The following is a 27,943-nucleotide window of genomic DNA, read 5'->3' as shown; positions in this document are numbered from 1 at the left end:
GTTCTTTTGAAAAATTTAATTTATTCACGTCCACATCAGGTCACGAGGTCACATGAATGAAACGTCTCTGCTCAGAAAAGCTAACGTGATAATTTATCAGTGCGTAAGAATCAATGCTATCTACATCTACAGTACGTGTGTGTGTGTGTGTGTGTATATAAGAAGGAAATGTTATGAGAGCAGTTTAATACTGTGGATATAAATGTGTGTGGTGTTTTTGAACTTTTGTGGCACATGCAGCTACGTTACCCTTTTAAGGGTAATTTTGTGACAGAAAAATTACTTCGTAATTTTAGCATCAATACAGATGCAGCTGAAAAATCCACTTTTCTAAGATTTAAAAGAGACTAACTGCATGACTTTCTTAACTTTTTTTCTGAAGTTCTTTCCTTCTGTTTCCATTTAAGCACCTCAAAAAACCTCAACTATCCCTTTACTGTATAAATTTTCTTGTTTGTATGAGCGTGCGTTTGCAAAAATATATATACTGAGAAGCTGAAAATTTAAAGGTGCAGAGATTAAATTTAGATTAGATTTTATAATTTGTGACCGAGTTAGTTTTATATTAATCTTTAAGAAAAAAGCTCAAAATTCAAATTTTCATGTGCTGTTTTGGGGGTAAAAACTAATTTAAAGGCAGTGGGTGAGTTTTAAGACAGGGACAATACATACAAACATTGGCATTAGAGTGTCTTCTAGATAAACCCTCAGTGAGGACACGTGTCCTCACGCTGTGTCTGTGTGTGCAGCACTGATTGACCGTGATCGCTGGGTTTTTCCAGGTCCGTCCTCATTTGCTGTTGCCTCGAGACGTTCGCTGTTTGCTCATGGTCGTCAGCATCTGGCTGATGTACGAGGTCAGGAGGTCGTCCATTTTGTAGCCCTGAGGGTTCGTAGAGGAGATCAAACGTTAAAAAACATAATAAACTGATGCTAAACTGATGTTTATATGAATATAACCATCAGGAAGTATGGCACAATTATTACTCTCTGGAAATATATTTATACTCCAAATCTTTAATATAAAAAAATCTCTTTTGTTTGATTTTTAAAACTAAACACATTACTAACCAGTCTAATACCCCATTTAAATCAATTAAGCATTAAATGCATAACAAAGTTGACATGTAATATTCAAAATTTGTTTGCAAAAAGAGACGGCAAATATGAACATGAATGATTGTGTTTCTAGGGAGAAAGTGGTTTTCAAAACGTAGGTTTCTAGCCAGAAAATGTGGTCAAAGAGCATTTTAAGATCTCGTGTAGACTTTATATTGTTTAATCGTATAAAGCAAGTGGCTAAAATCTCTATTAAGTGTTGTGTCGGGTCACACACAGCCTTCTGAAGATCCTTTTTAAGGACAAACTGGTTCAAATCTGCTCTTTATCTTCCTAACTTAAACTATTATCTTAAGCTCACCAGTGAAGTTTCACACAGCAGTTTGCTTCCTCGGACCAGGTTTCCGATGGTGATGTGGAAATACGTGTGTCCGCTGCTCCAGTTAGAGATCTTTGTGAAGGGGTGAGTGGTGAGAATGTCCTGCAGCAAATATGATATCAAATACCAGTTTTAAAACACTTTACTCGTGAGCTTAAATGTTGTTTGTTTTTAAATGTTGGACTCACCTTAGACTTGAGATCAATCAGACTGACGCCGTGTTTGTTGATGGCGATCAGCAGCGTTTCGGGATAATTTGGATCAGTTGTTTGCTGACAACAGAAGAAGAGCGTGATTATAAAAGTTATTAGTTTGTGGAACACTGCACTTATTTGCTGTGACGTCTTTACCTTCACTTCAAAGAAGGCAGAACCAAACGTGGGCCATTTGTAAATGATTCTGAGGAGCAAGAGTTTGGCTTCTTCTTGACTTTTCCCTGAGTGTTTGTTGAACGGAGTCAGGATCGACTGAGAGGAGAAAATGAGGATTTTCTAAAAACTCAGCTCAGGTGAAAAACTCTCATAATTGCGCTTGAAACTTATTTTTACTTAAAACGCCGACTCACCCTCTTCCAGTCGTCGGGGGACATGTGTCTCATCAGGTCCTGCGGGACGAGGTCCTTCAGGATTTTTGGAATGTTGTGAAAGTGTGACTTGTCCTCATCAAACTTGACTCTGTAGATCAGCGCCGCCAGCTGGTAAACCTCCTCCTTGGAGCACTTGTGGTAGCCTCGCAGGTACTTGGGCAGCTCCTGCAGAGACGACGCAAACATGTCACGACCGTAACTATCAAAAGATTTCTTTAGAGACATTTCAGAGGACAGGGACGGAAGACGCTGACCTGGTAGTAGTGGAAGATGGAGTCGGCCATGGCGTCTCTTCCTGGCACCGTGTTGGTCCAGAGCTTCTTCATGAAGAACACCTGATACGTCAGTGAAGGCACCGCACCGACTGCACATGGAGACCGAGGAAGTGATGTCGCAACAGGATGAACCAATGAGAATAGGCGACAAATGTGAACATTAACCTTTTTATAAAAACCCAACTTCACAGTTTTGGCTCTTACTGCTCTCAGTTTGACACAAATTTGATAAATTACCCATATTTTAAATCTTAATTACTGATCAGAGGTTTGTTTTACAGTTTGTTTGTTTTTTGTTTCCTCCATCTTACTTTTTAAAATATCAGTTTTGCAAAATCATTTGGTTTATTTAGATGTTTGTTTTCCTATCTTCATGCAAATTGATTGTTTACAGAAATGACTTTATATAAAACTATGCATTTATTGCATTTGTTGCTTTATCGTTGTGGTGTTGAGAGTTCAAATATCCTGTCTTTTAAAATGTGTTAAAAATAAAGATGAATCTATTAATGGATGTAAAAGACAAACTAGTTTCTCTACCGTCTTTCACGTGTCTGGCTTTCTTGATCCAGTCGGTCAGATGCCTCACAAAGTCAAAGAAGAAGTCTCCATCAGGAACACTGATCACCTGTAAATCCATCACAAACCAATATTCTGTGTGAAGCAACAACTTGACATGGATTTGAAACAGATTCTTCAAATATGCAAGTCACACAAAAAAACAAATCGAAATGGACTTTAAATGTGTCATCGCAGTGTCTATTATTATTAGTATTATTAGTATTATATTACTAATACTACAGAGTTTCCTCACTTTGTCTGTGATCTTGACAAAAAGACTGAAGCCTTCTGAAGATTTGAGCATCAGACGTCCAGAGATGTTTTGACAAAAGTCTTTGGCTTTGGTGCTCGACTCCACCTCAAACACCTGAGAACACACAGAGGACAAAGTGACGCAGGAGCAGTCGGAGGAAAATGTGGAAAAAAGGGATAAATTTAGACATTTAGTGTTGCAGTCAATGAAAAACCCTGAAAGTTGACCATTTTAAATGTAAAATATCAATTCCTTTATGACTTCTTGACCTTGCAGGCTCCTAGAAATCATGGGAGAAATCGGAATAATGGAGGTAATGATTATTTACATATGTTGCAGACATTTTATTTGCTATTTAATGTGGTTCAGCCCCTCAGTGAAAGTTTTTGCCACTGGTGAGACTCAAACTTTGGCCCGGTTCCTTCAAAAAGTTTGTTTAGATGACATTATAAACAGTTGTATTTATTTTTAGAGTTCATGCTTATGCCTCACATTTAATTAGTTTAACTGTTAAATGAATCACTGACCTCGTCTGAATCGTCTGGGAAATAAACTTTGTGGAAGATCTGCGTGGTTTTGTGCTGGATGGCCTCCACCTCCACCAGGTGAGGAGGATACTTCCTCGACCCATTTCTGCCACAGATTAAAGGACGGTTTGTAAACGGAGCACAAAGAATAAATGGAAAAAGGAGGAAAATGAATAAAGTGTGAGTGTGTTGTTACCGTAAGGCCTTCTGCAGACGCTGCATACAGTCTGGAGCCAGTGGATAGTGTTTCTTTGCCTGCAGGAACTTTTGGACGTGAGGCAGCAGGACGTTACTGGGAGGAAACAAACCTGTGCAGAGCCACAGAAGCTCCCAGCCTTTCTCCTCACTGTACCTGCACACACACACACACAAACACCCTAACCTTAACCATTACAATTAAATGCCCAACTCTAACCCTAAAACCAGGTCTTAATCCTCCTTGATCCAGAAAGGTGTGAGGACCAGCTAAAATCCTCACAAAGACAGGTTTGTCTGACAGTTGGTCCACACAGCCTATTTAAGACAGAGATTTTACATAATTTGATGCTCAATAATGAGGAAAACATCCAAACGACAAGTTACAGCGGTTTTAAGGACATTTTCATCAATAATGTTTAACAATGGTTTAGAAAAAAAAACCAAATACACTGATTTGGTGTCCTTGTATTTTTGGCTAAAGTGTCCAATTGTATGCACATCCGATTTTGCTGCCAATGCACATGAATTTGTAAATTAAAAAAGAAGACATGGACAAGTTATTGACATTATCTTTGCAGTGTGTGTGTGTGTGTGTGTGTGTTCCAGACTCACTTGATGTGATTGTCGGTCAGCTGTTTGAGGATCTGACAGAAGATCTCGTCTTTGAGCGGCTCGGCCTTCAGTGCACCTTCAAAGATCTGGTCAGTGAGCTCGTTGACGAATCGCACTCTCTTGGACGGGTAGTCGCCCATGTACTTCATCACAGGTACACGAGGAGTTAAAGACACAAACTTCACTTCAATTGCATTACATTACAAAAGCACGGAGAGCGCTTGTCAACAAAACAAACCAAGGTTGTTAGGTTTTAGAGAACTTGAAACTAGCTCGGAGTGTGAGTCCTACAGAGACGCCACTGATTTATGTCACAGTAATTCTAAATTATTAGAAAATAAGGATTAAATATTTCCTGCACATTTAGTCATAAAAAAGTCAGTGTATTTGACCGAGTTTTTGAGACAAATTAATGATTTTGACTTTACAGTTAGGGTGCCGTTAACACTTAATAGCTCAAACCTTTGTAAATGTAGACCTGGAAGCTTCATGTGAATAAGATGTGTGCAACTAAAGGGGAAGTTCATGTTGCCAGTAGGTGGCACAATGACCACGTGGACAGTTTGGATGGAACAGAATAGAGATGTGACAGAAGCCACAAGAAGGAAGATGAGGACGGCACCTGTGTGGACGGAAACCTGCTGCGTGGCTTGTGGGGACACGTAATGTAGAAATGTGTTGTTGTTTTTTTTTTTAAATCAAATCACTCTAAAACTTGGTCTGATCGCAATTTCCCTGATGTGCACACCGAGTTTGGTGACCTTCAAATCTTTACATCAGGTCGAAATGGTTAAGAACTGACGATTGTGGGACAGAAAATAATTTGGAACAGGAAATATGGTTGTTTTAAGGAATAATATCCAAACTATTGTAGTTAATATGTATTTAACAGTGAATAGACTGAGTTTCACATTCCAGTGAAGGATATCTGTGAAGGCCAGACAGGCCTCCTGGGAGAGCTCCTCATGTGCCAGCACCTTCTTCAGCAGAGGCTGTTTGAGAGGCTCCCTGCTGCAGCTCCACACGCGCTCCTTCCCTCGGCTTTTGGAGATCATCACTCTGCTCAGGGTGCTTTTAGGAGGAGGCCTGGACACACGCAGAACGGGTGAGTGGAAGTAACAACACGCTTAAACATCAAAGAAGTAGGATATTACACATAAAGTCGAGAAAAAAACACCTGAAGTAGTCGTAGGAGAATTCCTCCAGTGTGTAGGCCTTCGGTTTCTCCTCTTTTTCACAAAGGTTAATGTGGGACAATGTGATTGATTCTCGCCTCTGATCAGGAGTCATGATCACTAAAGCCTGAGATGGAGAGGAAGAAAAAAACGAGTGAAAAGGCGACGGAGGACTTGTGAAAGGGAAGAATTCATCAATAATCTACTTCCACTCACCACGATGTCACACTGAGGTCTGGTGATCGTGGGCAGCACGTAGACGCAGTCGGCAGGAAAGTCTCCTCTCTGTTTGGTCCTGTCGTTGATGCCGTGAGCCCAACCCGAGTTCATCACGTGTTCTCCGTCGTGCTCGTCCAGGATGATGAGGTCTCCTTTGGAGAAACTCAGGAACGTGGACTCCACCCCCACTGCCACATCAACAACACATAAACATGACTGTGGAGTTCTGTCAAACTTAGTTGCCTACAGTTATCTACTGAAGATACATTTAAGACACTAATGTAGGTCTTCAAGGTCTTCTAACACAAGACGCCGCTTACCAGGGTTGGGACAGTCCAGAAGTCCCACCACATACTTGGACCTCTTCCTTAGACCCTCGAGGAAGGTGACCACCAGATCACGGATGTCCTCCGCGTTGTTGGAGGTGAACGTGTACTCGTCCCCTTTCACAGTGGCCAGGGTGAAACTCTGGCCCTGGAGTTTACCACCTCTGCACAAAGAAAACAGACTGTACTCTCGTCAAACTGGGACACATTACATAGTGACACAGCGTGTCGTGGTCTCACCTGCTGCTGGACACAGCAGTGATCTCTGGGAAAGACAGCTCCAGAAGAACCTGCTCCTGCTCGTCCACAAAGTAAACACCGGTCCAGTTCACCGCCACGATCACGTCGTTCTTGGGCAGACTGGGTCCTGTGAGGAGACGCGAGCACGTCATTTCCACCGCGGACACACACGCACACACACACGCACGCACACACACAGTGCTATGCAGAAAATGTGTTCCGTACCTGAGAATTTAAAGGCCTCGTAGAAGCGCGAGAAGAGTAAAGGCCACTTCAAACGAGCGAAATCCACCACGTCCTCCTTCACCGTCTGTGTGCTCAACCTCCTCTTCATGTTTAATCCCTGCACAATCAATCATTTAATCATCAATGTCTATTGAAACAGCCCTTTTACAAAACGCCAAAAAAGTAAGATTTCAATCTAAGAGCAAAAGCAGGATGTATTAAAGCCACTCTTAATTAATACATATGTACTAAGTTTAAATGTAAAAAGTGCTAGGTTCAGAGATAGTGTCTGAATCAGGGGTTTAAGTTTAAGAGTAATACAATAAATAAAAGAAGAAGCGAACAAAGTATCTGTGTTCCTGACTCGTGCGGCCGACACCTTTTTGTGGGCGTTGACAATGAGCTGAGTCCACTTCTCTGGAGTCTTCATTAATGTGATTTCTCTGTCGGGGATGTAGGACGGGATGAGGCAGAGCAGGCGATCCTGGAGGATCTCAGAGCCGAAATCCACGTAATACTGCTGTGAGGCCAGTTCTGCCAAATCCTCCTCCTGAGGAGAGGAGACACAGAGTGGAGACAGATGAGACACAGAGACCAGACACCGACAGGAGACAGAGGAGACACGATCAGAAGGAAACCAATGTCTCAAATATTAACAGACTAACTGGGTTTTTTTTCTGGCTCTTTCAGGGAGACTGAATCACATGGAAACTAGAGAAAATCATAAAAATAAGAATACATTTGGGATATATTTATATATTTTATATACAAGAGCAATAAAATCCATTAGAATAACACAAATAAAACAATAAAACCAACTTAAATGTAATAACGATAGTACATTTTCAATAATTTTCTTCAAAATCAGTTCCTCCTCAGGTCAAAGTCAACATTTATGCCAAATTTGACAGGATTACTCGTAGTATTCCTGATATTTTATGCCGTAATTATTGTTTGAGAGGCTAAAAACATGTTTATGACACCACCATGACTTAAACACTAAAAACTAAGCACTTATTCTGTGAAACAAAGTGAAGATTTCCACCAAATTTTAAGGAATTATCTTGAAATTAAGAGAGAGGGTAAAGAGAGTCCAAGTGAGACAATTCCCTCATTAAAATGTTTGCGATATCTCACAAAGGACACTCACCCTCTCGCAGCGATACTCCCCGAACTTCACGCCTCGAACGATCTGCTGGTAAATGAGGTTTGTGGAGACCTGGTCCTCGGCCGGGTTGTGCCAGGGGGTGAAGATCTCCTTCCTGAAGAACAGCCTCCAGGGGGCGTTCCTCTCCTGGGCGCCCTGTTCCTTGGCATACTGCTCACACTGGGACACGGCGTCCATGACATGGTCACTCCCACTGCCCAAAGAAGACACCTGACACAAGACGTATAGATAAAGTAGAATTATTATCGTGTTAAAGTGACAGTTCAGGTTTTTAGAAGTGTGAAAACACTCACCTCATAAAATATAATATCCTAAGTATATGTTTAACAACTTATCTTGACATTAGATGACCTTTAGTTTGTGTCTCACCTCCCTGCACCAAAGTCCATAGAGAAAATCGATGATTTTACATCATGGACGTCAGGAGTTTGTCGATCCACTGCTGCATCCATAAATTAAGTTAAATGAGTTATTTTTGTGACTTGTGTTTTGAAATATTCTGTTCAGATTTACTGCAGTGACAAAAACTTGCCACAAGAGGCAGCAGTAGAACAAAAACTCCGGTGTTCCAGTGAGCTAAAAATGCCGATTTTCTCTCTGGGCTTTGGCGCGGAGAGACACAAACTTCAGTTTCCTGTCAGAAAAAGGAAACCTGAACGATTCTTTGAGCCCATACTCTCACGAAGCGTCTATTTCACCTTGTCAAATAGGGCGATGTAAAGCGAGAAACCAAACCGATCGCGCAGGTGGATCTTGTCGGCCAGTGCGTTGCAGAGCTCGCTGGCTGTGGTGGCCGAGTCTGCCAGCAGCGTCTTGGTGGTTCCGTCCATAAATGTAACTGGCAGCATGATGGGCTTCTTTGATTTAGTGGCCTGGGAGCAAAAAAAAAGAAAATATTTAAGTTAAAATTGAAACCTTGTCCCCACTCACAAGTTCCAACGCAACCAAAAAACAACAATATAATTCATTATCACTGGATAAGAGTCAAAATAGGGAGATTTTTAAGACATTTAATACCTGCAGTTCCAGCCATGACGGCGGCTGAGTCCGTGTACGATTCACAAACGTCCTCCTCAACCTTTCCTCGCAATATGGAGCGTAACCAGGGGGGCCGTTGATCAAGAAAGCCCGTAAATACTGAGGGGAAAGAAAAGTAGAAAAAAGCCAAAAGATGAAAAATAAAGAACAAGAGTTTGGATTTAATATCTATATTTAAAGTATTAGCAACTGAAATCAGGATTGATTCACTGTTTTATGTAATCCATGTTAAAGTAGTGAAGAAAGTTTAAATGTGTTTACAATCACATAAGATAAAGAAAGGCAGAAACAGGACTTTCTTGGTATTGTTTTCTTGAAAAAATCATTCAAATAACTGTAATTATTGTTTATACCAGAACTAAAGACTTATTTTGTGGATCCTTTGATAACTCTAATGATTTGTGTGTCTTTTGTTGGTACAACCACAGACAAGAGAAGGAGAAACGTCATTAACGAGTGTTTTTAGAAATCATTGGTGCGTAAACTGACGTCCTTGTTCCGTTCAACGTCAACTGATTTCTCAAAATGACACTTATTCTTGTTGTATGTTCAGTGAATTTGACGCTTTGTGCAACAGAAATTGCCCTCAATTATTGGATCGATGAAGTGCAATGAACAATGAAATGAAAAAAGTAGATGTGTGAAGAAAGAAGAGTATCAGAAAAGTAAACGTCGTCTGAGGTCTCACAGGTGAGCCTTGCTTTTGTGGTTTCGACACGTGAATGTTTCTTACTTTGACAAACTTCTCAGACGGAGCGAAGCAGCCGACGCAGAGCGACAGCAGGATCCATCCTCGGGCGTGGCTGCTCTTGGACGGGTTCTGACTGAGCTGTTTGCAGATCTGACAGTAGATTTCATCTCTGCAGCAGAGAAACAACACAGCAGAATAAAGAAAGCATCATTTCACAATAAGAGCAAAGCATAAAAAACGGATTTATCAAGAAACTTTCGACTTGTATTGAAGCGTAAATCTGTCGAGCGGTCGAAATGTAAAGTCTTTTCATTCATCCTGTTCATATCTGTGATTAATTAAAAATCTAGTAAAATCTTCTCAACATCTAGCAATTGATATACGACCCAAACGAAAAAGAATGGGGAGATTAAAGAAATCAGAAAAATCATAGCAAATATCAACCAGACTCAAAGAAAATGACATTTTGTCAAATTGTGCTTTGTTTATGCAAATGTGTCAAAATGAAACTCCAATGTTTAAACAAAAAAATACAACATAAAATGTTCATTTATGTGGGTCGCCAAATATTTAATAAATGATTAAATAAACAAATATTACTATTCAATTTTACTCTTTTGTAAATGTCTGGTTAATTACCGTGTTCAAACTTACATCAAGTAAATGAAAAACGCAGTAAAACCTTATATTAAACTTATATTTATCTTCATTGTGTCGATGTCTTCATGTTTCTCGTATCTTCCATTTCTTTTGTGTTAAGAATTGTAACTTGTTCTGTGCTGCTGTGACAGGAACATTTTCCAGTTATATAGTGAATAAGTTACATCTCTGTATTCATCCATCCATCCATCTAGTTTATGAAGACATTAAAGCTGTGACAGCTGCTGCTGCTGCGGCGCTCACCTGAGGGCCGGTCGTAAGATGCCGTTGCCGATGATGAAGTGAAGTTTCTCCAGGTTGGACGTGGGTCTGTCCTCCAGCATGCTGTTCCCCTGAAGACTGTAGTCTCCGTCTGTCAACCTCCTGGTGACCTGACACACACACACACACACACACAAACACACACACACACACACAAACACACATCAAAAGTGAGCAGTTCAAGTAAAAGAAAAACAGAAACCACCCAGCAGTTGTTTGGCCTCAGTCAGTATTTTGAATATATTTTAATGTTTAAAGGGACACAAACTCTATTTCTGAGGCTACCATGACCTTGACCTTTGACCACCAAAGTGTAAGCGGTTAATCCTAAAGTCCAAGTGAACATGTGTGTCAATTTTGAAAGGATTTCCTTTAGATATTCTGGAGATGTCGTACTCACAAGAACAAAAACTTAGTCTATCTGAATTTCTCTGCTCATTAAGAAGCTTCTCATCATCTGCTGAGATATTAAACATCTAAATCTGTAATTATGAGAACTAAGAGTAAAGAGCTGTGTGTTTTGGCTACTGTTGTATCGACAGTGCATCTGGAATGTATTCACAGCGCTTCACTTTTTCCACATTTTGTTATGTTACAGCCTTATTCCAAAATGGATTAAATTCATTTTTTCCCCTCAAAATTCTACACACAACAAACCATAATGAGAACGTGAAAAACGTTTATTTCATAAGTCCTTCCTTTGACTTCATGCTTGGTTTGTGCTCTGACATGCACTGTCAACTGTGGGACCTTATGTAGACAGGTGTGTGCTTTTCCAAATCATGTGCAATCAACTGAATTTACCACAGGTGGACTCCAATGCTGCAGAAACAGAATGCACCTCATGGCAAAGGCTGTGAATACTTATGTACATGTGATTTCTCACAGGTTTTATTTTAAATTAATTTGCAAAAATGTCAAAAAAACGTATTTCACGTTGTCATTATGGGGTGTTGTGTGTAGAATTTGGAGGAAAAAAATGAACTTAATCCCTTTTGGAATAAGGCTGAAAGAAAAAGTGAAGCGCTGTGAATACTTTCCGGATGCACTGTATTTAAAGGTAGATTATAGTCATTTTTATGATACATTATTCTCATAATGTGTCAACGGAGATTAAAAGGTCCGGTGTGTAAAAGTTAAGACTGAATATACTATGAATAGTTGTTTGTTGTATAAGCGTTTATCACTTGAAAATAGAAGCTGTAAAAGCTTAGGCAGTTTTTAAGACAAGGGCCACAGACCCTCATGTGTCTACGGCAGCCTGAATGCACAAACCACTGTTTGTGTTTTGAAGAAGCTTACAGCACAAACGAGGAAGAACGGCGTGATTTTTGGTATGCAAAGGCCGCTGTACTTCCCTGACGTGCTTGGAACTGGGAGGAGTTGGTGTCCAAATCTCACCTCCTCTGCGATCTTTGATTTCCTCTTCAGTGTGAGAGACACGAGTTTGTGTCTGACGCTGTTTCTCTTCTGAGTGTCTATGGAGCTGTTCTGTAGACACAAACAGAGGATAATTATTATTATTATTATTGTTCATTTTTATGTTAAAGTTACTCTTTCCTTCACACTTGACCAGAGCAGCACTTTCCTCATGTGGACCAAAGGCCAACCAGCACATGACATGAACATTTTCTGCTCCTGCACTAAACTAAGCTCATTTTGGACCAACATTTTTAATGCCTCCAGTTAAATGTTTCAAAAGGATATCACTCCCAACCCCATATGTGCATTATTTGAAAGGCGAAGCTTGTGTAGTCATAGCAATCACTTCCATGTCTGCAAGACGTCTGATTCTTCTCTCCAGGAAGAAACTCACACCTCTCAACTTTCCAAGGTGGATAAGAGACAGGATGAATTTTCTGCAACTCTGTAATCCTGAACAACTGAAAATCATCATCAGCTCATCTCACCTCTCCCTCCACCTGCAGCTCCTGCAGTTCCCTCTTGTACGTCCTCTTGCCGAGGGTTTCGTAGATCTTGGTCATGACGGGGATCTTTTCGCTGCCGTCGTTAATCACCATCGGGCACTTTGGCTCCGAGAGGTCGCCCATGAACCTCAACACGGTGATCCACACGGCTAACGCAGCCTGGCAGAGCGGAGAGGGCGTTTGAATCAGCAGGGAACAAATGTGCTCGTGTGAGTGTCACCAAAACCCTGTGACAGGATCTGGAGACGAGTGTAAACGTCTGGTTGACTCATGTGTGTCTCACCAGCTGATCTCCTTCATCCTCGTGGAACAGCAGAGGTTGTTTCAGTGGTCGTCTGATGTACGTGTGCGTGGAAACTCCTTGGAAGTACGTCGCCGCAAACTTGGAGAACTTGTACTCGGACAAATCCTCCTCTTCCTCGTCAGGTAACGGCAGAGCTTCGTGTACGACCTCCTCTTCAGCTTCGACACCACTGGGAAGCTTCTCCAAGTCCTGAGCAGAACAAGAAGTATAATATTTTGATACTTTAGAGTTGGATGAACTTCTCTATTGGACACCAACAAGTGTAAAAAACAAACCTCAAATCCAGCTGGTGCTCGTCCGTCCTGGTTGGGTAACGGCCCCGAGTTCCCCAGGAACCCAAACATACGGTCGACCATGTCCGAGTGATCGACGGGCTGCTCCTTCTCCCTCTCCATCTGCTCCAGCAGCTCCTTCTTCCTCCTCGTCTCCTCCTTCTCCTCCCTGACCCTCTCCTCCCGCTGCTGGGCCAGTTGGACCAGCCGCTCCTGGTGATTCCTCTCGGCCTCGGCCTTGGCTAGTCGCGCCGTCATCTGGTTTCGCAGCTGCTCCTCCTCGGCCAAGCGCTGGCGCTCGGCTTCCAGGCGACGCTGCAGCTGTGAGGAGAAGGTCAGAGAGGAAACAGAGGCAGAGGAGTTTCACAGAGGCAGGGAGGACATGTTCTACTCTTCAGCTCTTGTCTGTTAAAAACCTTATTTTAAACATTAAAAGTTAGCAAAAAAAATACTATTTTGTAATGAAATCTTATATAATAAATGATCCTTTAATCTGAATACAACCAAAAGTACCTATTTTAGAGGATAAATTAAGACAAAATCTAAATTTGTACACACTAAATGAATAAAAATCATGAACGAATGACACTCGTTCATTACTTGTCAGTGTAACTCAGAACAAACTGAGATTAAACAAACATTTACAAAGCAAATCATTTATTCAACAACATCGTTCATAACAGGAAAAGTGAAGAAAATGATAAATGGTGCCACACATTCACAAAGAGCTCATGAACATATTTCATGAAAGGAAGGATGTCACAGCTTAAATTCTTAAAAGAAAAACACACACAGATGGAACAATGTAACTATTGATTATTGAAAAAACTATTAGAAGTAAAAATACTTCTTATTTATACTTTATCCAACCTCTGACATTTCTGGCAAAATACTCAAAATACAGATTAAACGGATTACAGATTCTGTATTTCGCTTTTTACTAAATTATACCAGAAAACAATAAGTTAATGGTTAAAGTGTTGTTGAATGAGGTGATGAAACTGACACTTCAAAAGATTAAAATAATATCAGATTTCAAATAAAAAAAGCCACAGCCCAAGGAAGAAGACGTCAACCAACCCCCCCACAGTGTCTCTGCCTTCAGCACCAGTGCTCTTCTCTCTGTGGTGTGAGGACATGATAGATGTAGCAGTAGTAAATGTAGGAGTTGTTTACCTCCGCTCTGAGCCTCTGGCAGAGGCGCCTGGCTATCATGCCCCTGGTGTAGGCCTGGATGGTCAACACGACACGCAGACGCCGCCAAAACGTCTGCCGGACGAGGAAACCGCGGCAGCGGCCCTGCATGAGAGTCACGCACAGACGCATCCTCTGGTAGCTCCTGTATTGCTTCCTGGACCTGTAGACGGCCTGGAGGCGCCGGAAACCAGACTGCATCTAAGACATGAAGACGGAAACAGAGGTGTGAGGCGTTCGAAGGTTCTACGAGAGGAACAATACGATGAGATGGAGTATAATGTAAATCACACTCACAAGTCGGTATTCTTTCCTGCACCGATATCCTCTCCAGACCTTCTGCATAACAGTCGCAGCACGTCTCAGTCTGAGGAAGTTGTTCCTGTAGAAGAGTCATGACGGGGAGGATGAATTAGATTTGAAAACAAACAATGCATTGAAGAGAAAAGCATAGTAACACCATTATCACCAACGTTAAAATGCAGCTACAGACTTTTTACAGGAGGCAAATTTATTTACAATATGCTCTTTTATCATCCTCCTCTTTCTCACATATGTCACACACTGGTATAGTGAGATTAGATTAAGATGGAGTGAGAGATAAGGTGATTTGTTTCATTTTCTAGGCACTACGGTCAAAATTCCTCCGAATCTCATACTCTGGTATATGATAGAGTAGAAGAGTATTTCTGATTTTCCTCCAAGTACCACCAGAGGAAGCTCACGCGCCACAGTTTGAGGACTGTGGTGTTAGAAAGTGGTGGCTGCAAACATCTGAATAAAAGGCATGTCTAAAAAATTATGACATGATAAAACACCAGAGTCGTACTTATCATAACTCCACAAACACTGTAATGATATAAAAACTCTCACTGAGTTTTATTAACAGTTTAACCGTTCACCTTCACCTGAAAATGTGTCTTTACCTGGATGCAAAAACGCACAGAAAAGCTTTGACTCTATTCAAAATCCCTTAAAGGTGAAGGAAATGAACAAAAGTACAGAAAGAGGAGGAGACACCTGTTGTGAGGCTGCAGTACCACTGATGGAGACAGTGGGAGACAGAGAGCAGGACTGCAGCTAAACCAGCTCTGTGTTTGTGTATCGTATGATGTTAAACTGTGACCAACATTCTCTATAAGAGTGTTTACATTAATATTCTGCACAAACAGCTGTTGTGGTCCCCACTAAAGTGTATATGTCTGCGTGTGTGTGTTTGGCTCCTCCATCGTCTCGGAGCAGAAAATCTTCCTGAATTTCACATGATTGAAACCTAATTTTCAAAAGCATTAAAATTTGACACATTTTCAAGTCAGACGAGATGTTTTTCATTGCTTTACATGCACTTCCATCAAATATGCCCCTGAAATCCTATTAATACGATTGTTTTACTTTGTCTTAATTTTGACGTTTCACGACTTAAAGGCTCATTAGGTTTGTGCGTGTGTGTAAAAAGTCCCTGACCTCTCTTTAAGTCCTCGCACAGACTTCTGTATGAGGATGACTTTGTCTGTGAGGCCTTTGTCTCGCTCCACCTCCAGCTGCATGTCGTGATGGTCCTGACAAAAACAACAATCATGATTTTAAAGATGATATCCCAAACAACTTTTTTCCTTTTTTTTAAGAGGCCAGTGAGTAAAATGAAGCACCTTTAGGAAAATCTTGGTCTTTCCGATTTGCCAGTCGTCAAGTTTCCCGAGGCGGGCCTGAACAATCTGCTGACAGGTTCCTCTTAGATCCTCCTGTAAGAAGAGAAAACAACAAAAACTGCTTTAATGCCTAATTGTTTTTCCATGAAAAGTATAGTAAATATATATTCTATTATACATACCGTATGATAAAAAGCTTAAATTATTTTTTAAAAATGCATCAAAACCAGGTAAATTTGCAGTATTTTACAAACTAATTTCTAAATTTATGGATGTATGGATATATAATTTATGGGTGTCAATAATGTTGACCTGTTTGTGAGCAGGTTTGACTCCGGGCATGAGGACTCTGTAACGGTCCACAAACTCAGCAAAGGTGTATCTGATGGGGTAACCGGCCCGACGTATCCGGATGGTCTCCATCATGCCGGAGTAACGCAGCTGACGAATACAAAGCTCTCTGTCGAATAACTGAGGAAAAAAAACAACCCAAAACACAGCAGGAAAATAAACATCAGCATTAAAATTAGAAGTGACATATCTCAATGTCACAGGGCAGACTGTAGTTTCTGTGAAAAGCAGCATCACAGAAGTAAAAAGTTGACTCTTTTTCTTCACGTAAACACTTTAACAGACTAAATTAAAAAAAAGTATCTGAGCCCTCAACTTGTGTGTTTATGACAGAAAAGAACACACACTCAAACTGGACTTACCATTGGCTTTTTAAACTCGTTGGGTTTTATGCAGCGCACAAAGAACGGCTGACACACACTCAGCGTCCTCATCAGCATCTCCAGAGAACGTTTGAACTGACTGCTGAGTGTGGGAGAGCGCTTCCTCGTCTCAACGCCCTGAAAACACACACACACACACCAAAGCATATTTCACTGTTATTATATGTTTCGCATACATGTACATTCAGTTTACCACCTTTATGACCACTTTACACTCAACTGCTACATGTCCTGTGATTGGCTGATGACCTGAGCAGGTAATATTATATTATTTTACAATTTCTTTGTCTTCTTCTGTCACTGTTTGTCCATTAACTTGTACTGGTTTATATATTTTATATATTTTTTTAAATATTCAATGTTTTTTCACTGTTAAAATTATTTGAAAACTTCTTCAGCAACACATTTTCAGCTTGGAGCTTGTGTTCCCATTTGGTAAATTAGACTAAGGCAGAGAGGTGAACATCAAAGTGACTTTGCAGTTTATTGTTCCTTAAATATAAGGTAAAATTAAAATTTAACAAAAGTGTCTCTTTAATTTCAGCTGCAAAAAAGAATGGAGCAAAGAGAAAAGCTTGAAGGAGAAAACGATGCTGCTGCTGCTGCTGCTGCTGCTGCTGCTGCTGCTGCTGCTGCTGCAGGTAGAACCACATTGTGGATTTTTGTGTTTTATTTCGGAAAAAAACACATACACAAACACACACACACACACACAGTTTGAGTGACCACATGGCTGGAGGCTGTTGATTACCTTGGGAGCAGGAGTGCTGGGCTGCTGATAACCACACAGAAACTGATGTGAGATGAAAAGACAGAGGAAAGAGAAGAGGAAGAGCAGAGTGAGATGAAGGTGTGACGTTAGTGGAAGCCAAAGCTGTGAGGGACATGAAGGCTGAGGCAGAGGTGTACGAATGTTTATGGACTTGTTTTTAATGAGCATTTAAAATGAAAGGTAACACTGAAGATGAGGGCGAAAATAGAAAGGATGATGAATATATACATTTCTGTGAACCATGAATCCAACATTTGTCGTCTAACTCAGTGTTTCCCAAACCTGGTCCTCAGGGAACACTGCCCTGCATGTTTTAAATGTTACCCTGCTTCAGCACACCTGATTCAGATGAACAGCTCGTGACCAGGCTTCTGCAGAGCTTGTTGACGAGCTGACCATCTAAATCAGGTCCAGGGTTGGGAAACACTGGTCTGACTTCCCAAACCGTTCCGTTTGCTAATCAAAATACACACTTAAGAATAGGATGGAGGTGGTACGGCACCCCCCAGTAGCCAAAGTCATTACAAAAACAAAGAAAACTTCTGGGAGAGAATTTTTTACTAAACCCCCTGAAAGTTTCTTTTTGAAAGCTGATCTTTTAAATCATTTCCGCGGGAGAAAAATAATTTATTTTATGATATAAATCGAGGGCCACATGAAAACCTATCACTGTGTCACAACTGGCCTGTGAGCCAGACTTTGAATACACCTGTGCTAAGGGGAGTGTGATCATATTACCTCAAGACAACATCTTTGAACTCACAATCAAAGGTAAAGAACATGAGTCTGTGTCAGCTTTGTTTGCTCTCACCATGGCAACGTCCGCCTGGAAGATCTGCTTGATGAACTTGTTCTTGGACGAGTGGACGAGCTGGATGATGTCCGTGTGGAGGCTGTCTCGGTTTTTCTCCAGGAATCCTGGAGGAGGAAGTTAAAGCGACACAATGTAGGATTTCAACCTTCAAATATCGTCTCAAAAACTCACAGCAGGTCAAATATCAACTCTGTCAAAGCTTGAAAGAACATCAATCTCCTACTTTATGGCATGCCTTTTTTTTCCAGACAAAAGAGAAAACTTAAATATCGGTGCTTTTTAGTTGTGGGTGGCACTTTATTATCGCTGTAAACTTGATATATAGTCAATACAAATATGTTCTTAACTAACTGAGCAGTTAATTGTGTTTGGTCTATAAAATGCCAAAAAAGATCAATTGTCTCAGGGATATTTCAGACTCCTGAGCTGCTGAATCCAGTGAATTGATTATTTTTGATAGATTTTCATCCAGTTGACAGATAATTCAACAAAGAGCTTCAAATTTAATGGTGTGTGGGAGAGACAGAAGAGTAAGACAGAAATTTGACAGGATCAGAATGAGTCAGTAGACACTATTATGGTGAGGGAGGACAAAAAAAAATGTTTTCTCCCACTTCTCGTGCTGAAATAAAGTAAAAACAAAAAAAACTTGCTGTCACTGTGTAATGACAGTGAAAAAGTACACGAGTAACTGCCTGAAAAGTCTTACTTTACTGTTTTATTTTACACCAATATCAAAACAATCTTTAATCATATCTTTCAGAAATCTTTTTACCCCTTACTGTACCTGTATATAACAGTTTGTTTCAACTGTTCAGTAATCCTAGTCTACACTTTTTCATACCTCTTTCCACAGTGAACATCCTGATAATATATTCTCTTACATCTTTTGTTCCTGTCAGTATTTTAATGTTAATTCTATTTCCATTATTTATTTGTATTTACATATTCTTACTTTTTTATTCTCTAATCTATCCGTACTCGTCTACATCTGACCTCTTCTGCTGACCACACAGGTGTATGAGATCAGTGAGAGGAGGATGTTAATGAGATTAAAAGAAAAACAGAACACACCTCTGGTCTCGTAGTGAACCACGCCGGCAAAGTGTTGGATCCCAAACTGTGTTTCATAGCTGTTTTTAGGAGGAATGTAGTTGGAGTTGAGCCTGTGCTGTGAGTTGAGCTTGTAGAGCATCGTAGCATCTGTTCCCTGACGAAAGAAATAGAAAAATAAATCTATTGAGTTGATTTTAAGGCCCAAAAAAGAACAAGCATGTACTCGTTTGTACCTTAGGAAACTTGCTCTCCTCGTCAATGAGTGAGATGATGTTCATGGGTTTGTTGGCGATCATGTCCAACGCGTCCTGGTTGTCCGTGAACTCGATGTGCTGCCAGCTGATGTCCTCCAGGTTGTACTCCTCCTGCTCCAGTTTGAAGACGTGGCGGACGAAGAACTGCTGCAGGTTCTCGTTGGCGAAGTTGATGCACAGCTGTTCGAAGCTACATGGAAGAAAAAAACAATCAAGAAACACAAAAACGCAGCCGATTCTGCTTCCAATCAAACCACTGCAGTAAATGTGAATCACCTGTTGACGATGAAGTTCTCAAAGCCAAAGATGTCGAGTAAGCCGATGGATCTGCGCACAATGTTTCTCTCGCTGGAAGGAGGTCTGTAGATGGCGGCGTTTATCTTATCCACAATCCAGACAAACAGCCTCCCGTAGATTCCCTGAAAAACCCAACTCTAACACTGATCTTCCATCTTTTACATTTGAAAAACATTTCAGTATTTCAACTACACTTTTCTCAAGCAGTGATGCTGTTGGTGCAGGTATACAAAATAGGATTTAATTAAATGGCCTAATAATCTCTGTAGATGACTTTTGGCTTTTTGTACCTTAATTTGGAGATTTCTATAAGTAATAACATGAATGGGGCAGTCCGTGGCCAAGTGGAAAGGGAACTTGACTTGTAACCAGAGGGTACCCCGGCCAAAAAGGGCTGGGGTACCCCTGAGCAAGGTACCCAACCCCCAATGCTCCCCGGGCGCTACTCAGTGTGGCAGCCCACTGCTCCTAATTCTAGGATGGGTCAAAATGCAGAGGAATACTTTCCCTAAGGGGATTAATAAAAACTAACTTTAACTTCAGAATGTAGAGGAATAAACAGCACTAAAAGACCATAAAAACGAATTATAAAGAGGATGTTTCTGTAAGTTCTGGAGACATTTTTAAACATTAAACATTTGATACTCTAAACACGTTTAATGATAGATTTTGATTTGAAACCTAGTTCTCAGGGACTTTGAGGTGTTTAGAGATCAGCACCTTAACAAAAGCGTCCCTGACATCGATGCCTTGTTCCACGCTGAGAGGCATGGCGACGCTTTCACCTCGAGTGATCAGGGTTCGTGTGGTCAAACACACCATCACGTCCTTTGGCTCCACCTACAAACAAAAAAAAAATCAACAAGCAACATTTGGGAAACAAGAAGAGGAGACCAGCCTTTTCTTTCCAGCCTTTTAATTAAGATGAATTAAATATCCCATGCAGAGTGCACACACACACACACACACACACACACACACACACACACACACACACACACACCTCCATGAGAGAGGCAGCAGTGACCAGGTCAGGAGATCTCGCCACCACACAGGCGTCCAGGTTGTCATACGTACGAGCTGAAGGACACAAAGTGAAAACTACTCTCAGCCTCAATCTTGATCAGTCCAGCAATGACGACAGTGACAGGGTAGAGTGTGCGGTGTGACTTGCCCTCGAATCGCAGGTTTCCCATGTGCAGGATGGCAGCGAGCAGCTTGGAAATCTCCCAGTTCTCTGTCTCTGTAAACATGAGGACCTTCATGGCCGACAGGATGCTGGAGTAATCTCTCAGGTCGTCTCGACCGTCACACTCCGTACAGTTTCCCTGGAAGGTTAAATACACAGAGAACATATATTTTACGAACATAAAACCAGAACATACTGTTTCAAAACATCATATGAATATCACTGTTATAAAGCTGAAATGAATGGTTGTTGAACTGATTAATGGAAGTATTTTTATTAAATATTTATTATGCCAAAAAGCTTTTCTTAGTGGGTTCAAGCCTCTCAGATGTGTTTGCTGCTCTTTACAACATCAAACTAAATTATTAAAATACTGAATCTTTCTGTTTTTACAGTATTACAAATAAAAAAAAAATCAATGACTTTAAAAGGAATTATTAGTTGCAACTGTGTGTTGATTGTTTTTTGCGAACTAGACTGACTCATCGCTGCACACTGTGGTCGACAGCAACACAAACACCCACACCATTTCTGTCATTTCTACCAATTTCCTTTGTTGTATTTTGAAAAATGTCCCTTCTAATATATTTTAGAAAGCAGTGGGTGCCGTGTCACCTATTCAAACTTATTCAAAAGTGGCTAAATGTAAGAAATGTATTGCATTAATTCATAAAATGACCATGATATATCATTAGAAGTCAAGGAAATGTGTTAAACTGAAATGCTGGCAATGACGCAGCTGATATAATCACAGCGCAACCATGCAAAAACACAGCTCGTAGGGCTTAAACATACAGGTCGCCAGCAAAGTAATAAGTTGCAGCTTTGTCAGAAATGAATGTTATCAAACGTAAAAAGCCTCACTACCACTCTCAGAAATGTCTCAAACAGAGGAGAAGAGAAACAAGGATCAGGAGTTGAGATCAGAGTGAGTTATTGTCTGAACAATTGTCTGTTATTGTTTGGACCAAGATACACGTCCTAAATACCTGGCACAGTCAGAGAAAGTCAGTAAGTAGTTGTTACATGGTTACATCTCGGAGGAAGCAAACACTAGCACTAGCAGTAATAAAATTGTCACTATGAATGTCACTTAAATCTTCCTGATTAATTCTTGGTGAACTGTAACCACTTATAAAATCCAACTGTTGTGATTAATTTTGAATCATTGCAAAGGAAAAAAGTAAAATTCACCCTAAACTGTGCGTTGCGTTCTGTGAACTGATTCTTAACAGACACATGAGATCAATCACTTATCACTTTCTACTTATGCCTTATTTTTTTACACGTTATACATCTAAAATAAATAAATAATTATAAAACAACAACATTTAAATTCACCCCATTTTACTCAATGTTTCACAGAAAGAACTGGAAATTAATCGACGTGACTGATTCAATCATTTCAGGATTTCTGTTGGGTATCCATGCTCTAGTGGAGATGTGTTAAAATATAAATGAATGAAAGCAGAAAGGAATTTTAATGATAAAAGGTGTCATTTCAGATACTTTTCTCCCAAACAAGGAAGTAAAAGAGAAAGCTTCATCCAAGGTGAGCTCATGCTTATATATACATATATATATATGTATACATATACATGTATGTATTACCATACATTTTAAAATGTATTTCACACAGATTTAAACTGACCATAGTGAGGTAGGCATAATCTGTGGCGAGGCCCAGTCCCAGCTTGGCTTTCATTTCTGGAGACATGCCCTTCAACATACAGTAGAAGATGTGGTAGTTCCTCTCATCTGGAGCCTGGAGGAGAACCGGAGAGAGGGAAAAATGAGAGACGACTCCTTCAGAAATGAAATAAATAAGAGTAATAAATATTGTGTTTGATGAGTGTCACCTGTCGACACACTCGAGACTTCTCCAGCAGGTACTGCTCGATCATGGCTCCTTCGATAGCTCCTCTCTTGTTGAAGTGGATGTCCACGTATTTCCCGAAGCGACTGGAGTTGTCGTTTCGAATCGTCTTGGCGTTGCCAAAGGCTGAAAATGGTAAAAGAAGAAGGTGAGAGGGAAAAACAGCACAGAGACCCACAGAGCCGGGAAACAGTGGAGTCACATCACATAAAGCCTCAGGCTTTTTTCTCACTGCAGACGAGGAAAAGCACAGCTGTAACTCATTAAATGTATGATGGCTGCGTTCCATTTAGCTGCCTCATTTTCAGGGAGCGTGCTGGTTCACTGTACTTGCTCTACACACATGCAAAGTACGGCTACTGCCTGTAGAAACAGGCAACTTATTATTTAAACAATTTACAAACATTTGAGGGTTGTGAGCATCAGGGCAAATAGCGCAATCCCTCAGAAGATGACTTGAATCTCTGAGGTTGTAGGTTCACTTCTCACAATAAAGTGAATTTCACACAGTTTTATTTATTTAGACTCAAAAGAATTTTAAAAACTGTAACCACAAGAAAGTTAAGTACGCCACGGAATTCAGAGGTAGATAATCAGCACAAATGGCTCAGGCCATCAGATGTTGACTTGTAGCCTATCTCTGAGGTAAAAGTTCATATCTTAAAATGAAGTGAATTTTGCACAAATTTAAATCTTCAGACCAAAAAAAACAGAACTTAAAACACCAAGAAATGGTTATCAGCAAGTCCAGCAGGTGGCAACATTTCCTATATGTGGTGGGGTTTTTCTTCTCTGTTTTAGCAAAAATGTTTTTCAATAACAACACTTTCAGCAGCCATTTTTATTTTGTCCAGCGAGGACATGGACGTTGATCACAGGTGGCGCTGCTCCTGCACAAAGACACACTGATTTAAAAGCCTTTGTGTACTTTCCGTGACTTGGTACATTCCACGACTCCCCTCTGTGTCGATCTATTTGGAATGTTCCACTTCCGGAGCTTCTTCCAAGCGGAGACAGGAACAACATGACGAGGAGCAGCGGGGACGAACATGTGGACAACCGTGTGGTAACTGCTAATTAAAAATGATCCACACATTTATTAGATGTTCTGTTGATGCTCTGTTCACGCCTGCTGTTAACATCCGACCTGAGCGATCCGATCACAGGTGTTCAGATTACACCTGCTGCTGCTACTGTGACGTCACTGCTCCGCAGCAAACACACGTTCAAATATGAACTTTCCTTGTATAGTATGTCATCAAAAACGTTAAAATGTAAATTGTCCAAACATGACATCAACAATAAATGTCAATAGACCATGAAAGCTGTTAAGAATGAGTATCGAGAGTGGCCAGAAGAGGGCTGGTGAAGTGGGAAAAAAAGTTGCTGCTGCTAATGTGACGTCACTGCTCCACAGCAAACACGATCATCGTCTAACCATGTACGTGTTTTCAAAAAAACGGACTTAGTGTCAAATACGTCATTATATAGTTTGACGTGAACAACTGCCTTCATACTGTCAAAAACTGTCCAAATATGAACTGTCCAAAATGTCCTAGAATAATATGTCAACAAAAGTTAAAATATGAACTGTCTTAAGAGTGTATCTTATATATGTATAGTATTTAATAAACTGTCCAATTATAAAATGTCAAAACATGTCCAAATATAGTATGTCAACATAAACTGTTCAATTATAAACTGTCTAAAATGTCAAATGTCTTCGTATGTCAACAAAAAATGTCAATATACCATTAAAACTGTTAAGAATGAGTATCTAGTCTGGTCAGTAGGGGGCAGGTTAAGTAACAAAAAAGGAGTAGTGGTTTAGTAGAATTTCAAAATAAAAGTGTCTCTGTTGATTTGGACCAATATAATTGTCAATAAAAACGTTTTAATATATTTTACTCACATTTCTTCACTCATTTACTGCAATGACCACATTTGAACACTTTAAACTGGATACTACTTTGTCCCATCATGTCTCATGACTGAAGACCTACAAACAACTGCAGTTAAAGTCACAGTTCATGTGATTTCAAGCATGGTTAAATGAGGTCATTATCATCACAATTTAGGGCAATAAGAAACAAGCCATGACTTTACAGTGAAGAGTAAAAAGAGGCTTTCGGCTTTGCTATCATTGCTATCAATACATCAGAATCCTCTGTTAAATATTGAGATTTTAGAAAAGTTCTCTGGATTTTTAAAGTCTTTGTAACTGATCTACAGCATTGTTTGGACCAGGACCAGGACCAGAGCCGGCAGGAGCAGGAGGACCTGGAGGAGGACGAGGAGCAGCGCGGACAGCTGTGTGGTAACTGCTGCTTAAAAATGATCCACACATTTATTAGATGTTCTGTTGACGCTCTGTTCACACCTGCTGTTAACATCCGACCTGAGTGATCCCATCACAGGTGTTCAGATTACACCTGCTTCAGCTTATGTGACGTCACCGCTCCATATGCAGACACACACCTTTCATTTCTCTTCACATACAAATGATGTCGTTTTCTGTTTGTAAAGGAAAGACAAAGAATACAGGAAATGTTAATGTTATTAATTTCAAACCAGGAAGTAATGATTCTGAAATGACTTTTTTTATCCACAAACCAAAAATTATTCCATTTTAATTCTTTCTTTTGTTATAAGGAACAAAGAAACCAGAAAATGTTCAACATTTGTAATAAAAAAAAAAAAACATTATGAAAGTATTTGACAAATTCATTTAGTAATTGTGCAGTAATTGTTGCATCGCTCCCTTTTTATATTAATAAAAATATTTATATTATCAGTGACACCATGATACGATTTATTGCGATATTTGCAAAATCATATATGGCGATTGCGACAACAGTGCTAATGAAAGTGAGCCCTTGGCACCATCTAGTGGACTGAAATGCTCGTTTATTTTGTTAATTTTTAATGCTAAGCCACAAAAAGTTTGACGTTTATTTGTAACATCAGTTATATTTCACTGTATTTGTCCCCCCCCACCACCACCACCACTACTAATAATACACTCAAACAGCTTCACATCCTGTGTGTAACCATAGCAATCACAACAACATTAGCTGGACGCAAACTTGCACTATTGTATAGACGCACTTTTGTCGCCGCTTTCACGTCAGACACACTCGAGACGCATCGGAGACTCGCTGCATTCACACTGTTCAGTGTTGTCACACTGTGTCTGCGACCACCTCCCGTGTTTGTGCTTTGGCAGATCAGAAAGCAATCTAAACATTTTCTGTTTTTATTGCTCCATAGAACAAAGAAATCATTCAAACTCAATCATATTTGCTTTGAAGACAAAACAACACATTTCACTACATCATCATTTACGCCTTTAAAAAAACCCTCATCAACATTTTAGCATATTTTATGGACCAAACCATGACTCTTTCACCTGTCATTGCATCACCTCACACGGACCACGTTAACAACACTTGTCAACAGAGCCTCTGTTTAATGTGTGCACATGATTTGTTCCATTGTTAACAGGTGAAAACTATGGACCAGTCAAAGTGGCAAACTTCAATCAATAAATGCACCATTAAATGATGACTCAAATGTGCCATTCATTCATTCAAACACTCAATTCATTTGATGTAAAAAACAACAACAACATATACAATGACTTGACTATTGAATAGGCAAGTCATTCCAAATTGAATGAATTACATATTTGAGTCATTATTAATTGGTGTATTTATTGATTGATTTTGACACTTTGACTCCTCCATACTTTTCACCTGTTAAAAATGGAACAAGTCATGTGCACACATTAATCACACAGAAGTCTAATTCATGTGTTTATCATTTTTAAGCAGCAGCTACTGGACACCTGGGCCCCAACTGTGTGGTCAACAGTCCAGAGAGTGGACCCCTGTCAATTTTTTCTGTGTTTTTATGGCTTTTTTTGGGATTTCTTTGGCCAAAAATGTGAAATAAAATGGCATAACCCCCTGGTGTTATGTGTGTGGGAAGCCGGGGGAGCACAGCCCAGCCCCAACCCCCCACTACTACAATGGCAGTGGGAGCGCGCGTAGCGCGGCCCCGGCGCCGGGGCCAGGCATTCGGGGCGTGCTGGATTTGAACCAGCCACGGCCGGACTGACACAACCTTGCGGTTGCGGACAAATCCACCACGCCACGAACCCTTTTGCTTGTTGGAACGAGCTCCGGGCGTTTTTCACTTTTCACTTTGGCTGTGGAACCTTAAAAGTTGACATATAAAGGAGTTGAACCTTCAACGTCAGGACTCAAAGGCAGCTCTCTAACCAGCTGAGCTATCTGTCCACACTCTTTCTCAGGTTTTCTCGCATCAATTCACTCTCTGCGCTGAAAATTGTGCTTAAAAAGTCACTTGGTCCAAGATTTGAACCCCTGACCTCAGGAACTCTAGTCTTTGATTTAACCACGTGAGCTATTTGTCTTCACTGGGTAGATTTTGAACGTTGGAAGTATTTCAATAACAGACTGCCCGTGACTTCACAGGCCTCGGCCTGATGAAATATTTAAGAATGTCTGTCCTATGTGTTGGGCCAGATCTTTGGTGTAGTGGTTAGTGCTCTTGTCTTTGAAACAAGAAGACCTCGGTTCAAGACCCATTTGAAACAACTATCTTTCTGCGTGGAGTTTTTCATGTTCTCCCCGTGTGTCTGTGTGTGGCTTTTCTCCGAGTTCTCTGGCTTCCTCCCACAGTCCATCGATCATCTACCGCTTTGTCCTCCACCAGAGGGACGCAGTGCCAAGCTCAGCTGTCATCGGCGGGATAGGCGGGGGTCCACCCTGCACTGTTCACCAGTACGTTCAAAACATTGATTAGGTAAAGTTCCACTTCAAAGTTGACTTCATGTAAGATTCGAACCCCAGACCATAGGAACACCAGTCCATGGCTGAACCAGGTGAGCTACTTCTCTTTGTTGGCTTTGCAGCACAATTTGGAAGTCTTTCAATAATAGATCCCATGACTTCAAAAAAACTTCAGACTGGTGGAATACTTAAGAAAGTCGGTCCCAAATGACGGCCCGGATCTTTGGTCTAGTGGTTAGTGCTGTTGCCTCTGTAACAAGAAGACCTGGGTTCGAGACCCGTTTGGAACAACTATCTTTCTGCATGTTCTCCTCGTATGTGTGTGGGTCTTCTT

General features: G+C 40.6%; 1 protein-coding gene across 6 annotated transcripts; it reads right to left on the bottom strand.

Moving 5' to 3' along the window:
- Window position 1: 1 nt before the first annotated feature.
- Window positions 2-23,714, bottom strand: LOC122779379 (unconventional myosin-VIIa-like). 6 transcript variants are annotated; one of them, XM_044041652.1, is made up of 43 exons: window positions 22,776-23,714; window positions 22,568-22,681; window positions 20,902-21,055; window positions 20,731-20,807; window positions 20,448-20,567; window positions 19,707-19,849; window positions 19,410-19,620; window positions 19,195-19,330; window positions 18,118-18,224; window positions 17,286-17,327; window positions 16,514-16,651; window positions 16,113-16,271; window positions 15,801-15,893; window positions 15,616-15,710; window positions 14,449-14,533; window positions 14,134-14,352; window positions 12,961-13,278; window positions 12,665-12,874; window positions 12,364-12,540; window positions 11,855-11,944; window positions 10,436-10,563; window positions 9,575-9,701; window positions 8,821-8,940; window positions 8,502-8,675; window positions 7,786-8,013; window positions 7,015-7,185; window positions 6,636-6,753; window positions 6,411-6,537; window positions 6,165-6,334; window positions 5,842-6,032; window positions 5,628-5,752; window positions 5,379-5,536; window positions 4,451-4,604; window positions 3,837-3,992; window positions 3,641-3,746; window positions 3,114-3,227; window positions 2,840-2,927; window positions 2,279-2,388; window positions 2,004-2,189; window positions 1,789-1,905; window positions 1,627-1,710; window positions 1,421-1,540; window positions 2-883 (listed from the first exon to the last, which is right to left on the bottom strand). In XM_044041652.1, the coding sequence occupies exons 1-43, from the start codon at window positions 23,079-23,081 to the stop codon at window positions 791-793; spliced, it is 6,159 nt and encodes a 2,052-aa protein (XP_043897587.1). In that variant the 5' UTR covers window positions 23,082-23,714; the 3' UTR covers window positions 2-790. The 6 variants fall into 6 exon arrangements, with proteins under 6 accessions (XP_043897587.1, XP_043897583.1, XP_043897584.1 ...); XM_044041648.1 differs by having other exon boundaries at window positions 1,627-1,905; window positions 5,842-6,041; window positions 6,165-6,352; XM_044041649.1 differs by having other exon boundaries at window positions 1,627-1,905.
- Between the last annotated feature and the right edge of the window lie 4,229 nt (window positions 23,715-27,943).

This window comes from Solea senegalensis, linkage group LG13 (genome assembly GCF_019176455.1).
Source record: "Solea senegalensis isolate Sse05_10M linkage group LG13, IFAPA_SoseM_1, whole genome shotgun sequence".
In the NCBI taxonomy this organism is placed as follows: Eukaryota; Metazoa; Chordata; class Actinopteri; order Pleuronectiformes; family Soleidae; genus Solea; species Solea senegalensis.
This window is presented reverse-complemented; position numbering and strand designations above follow the sequence as displayed.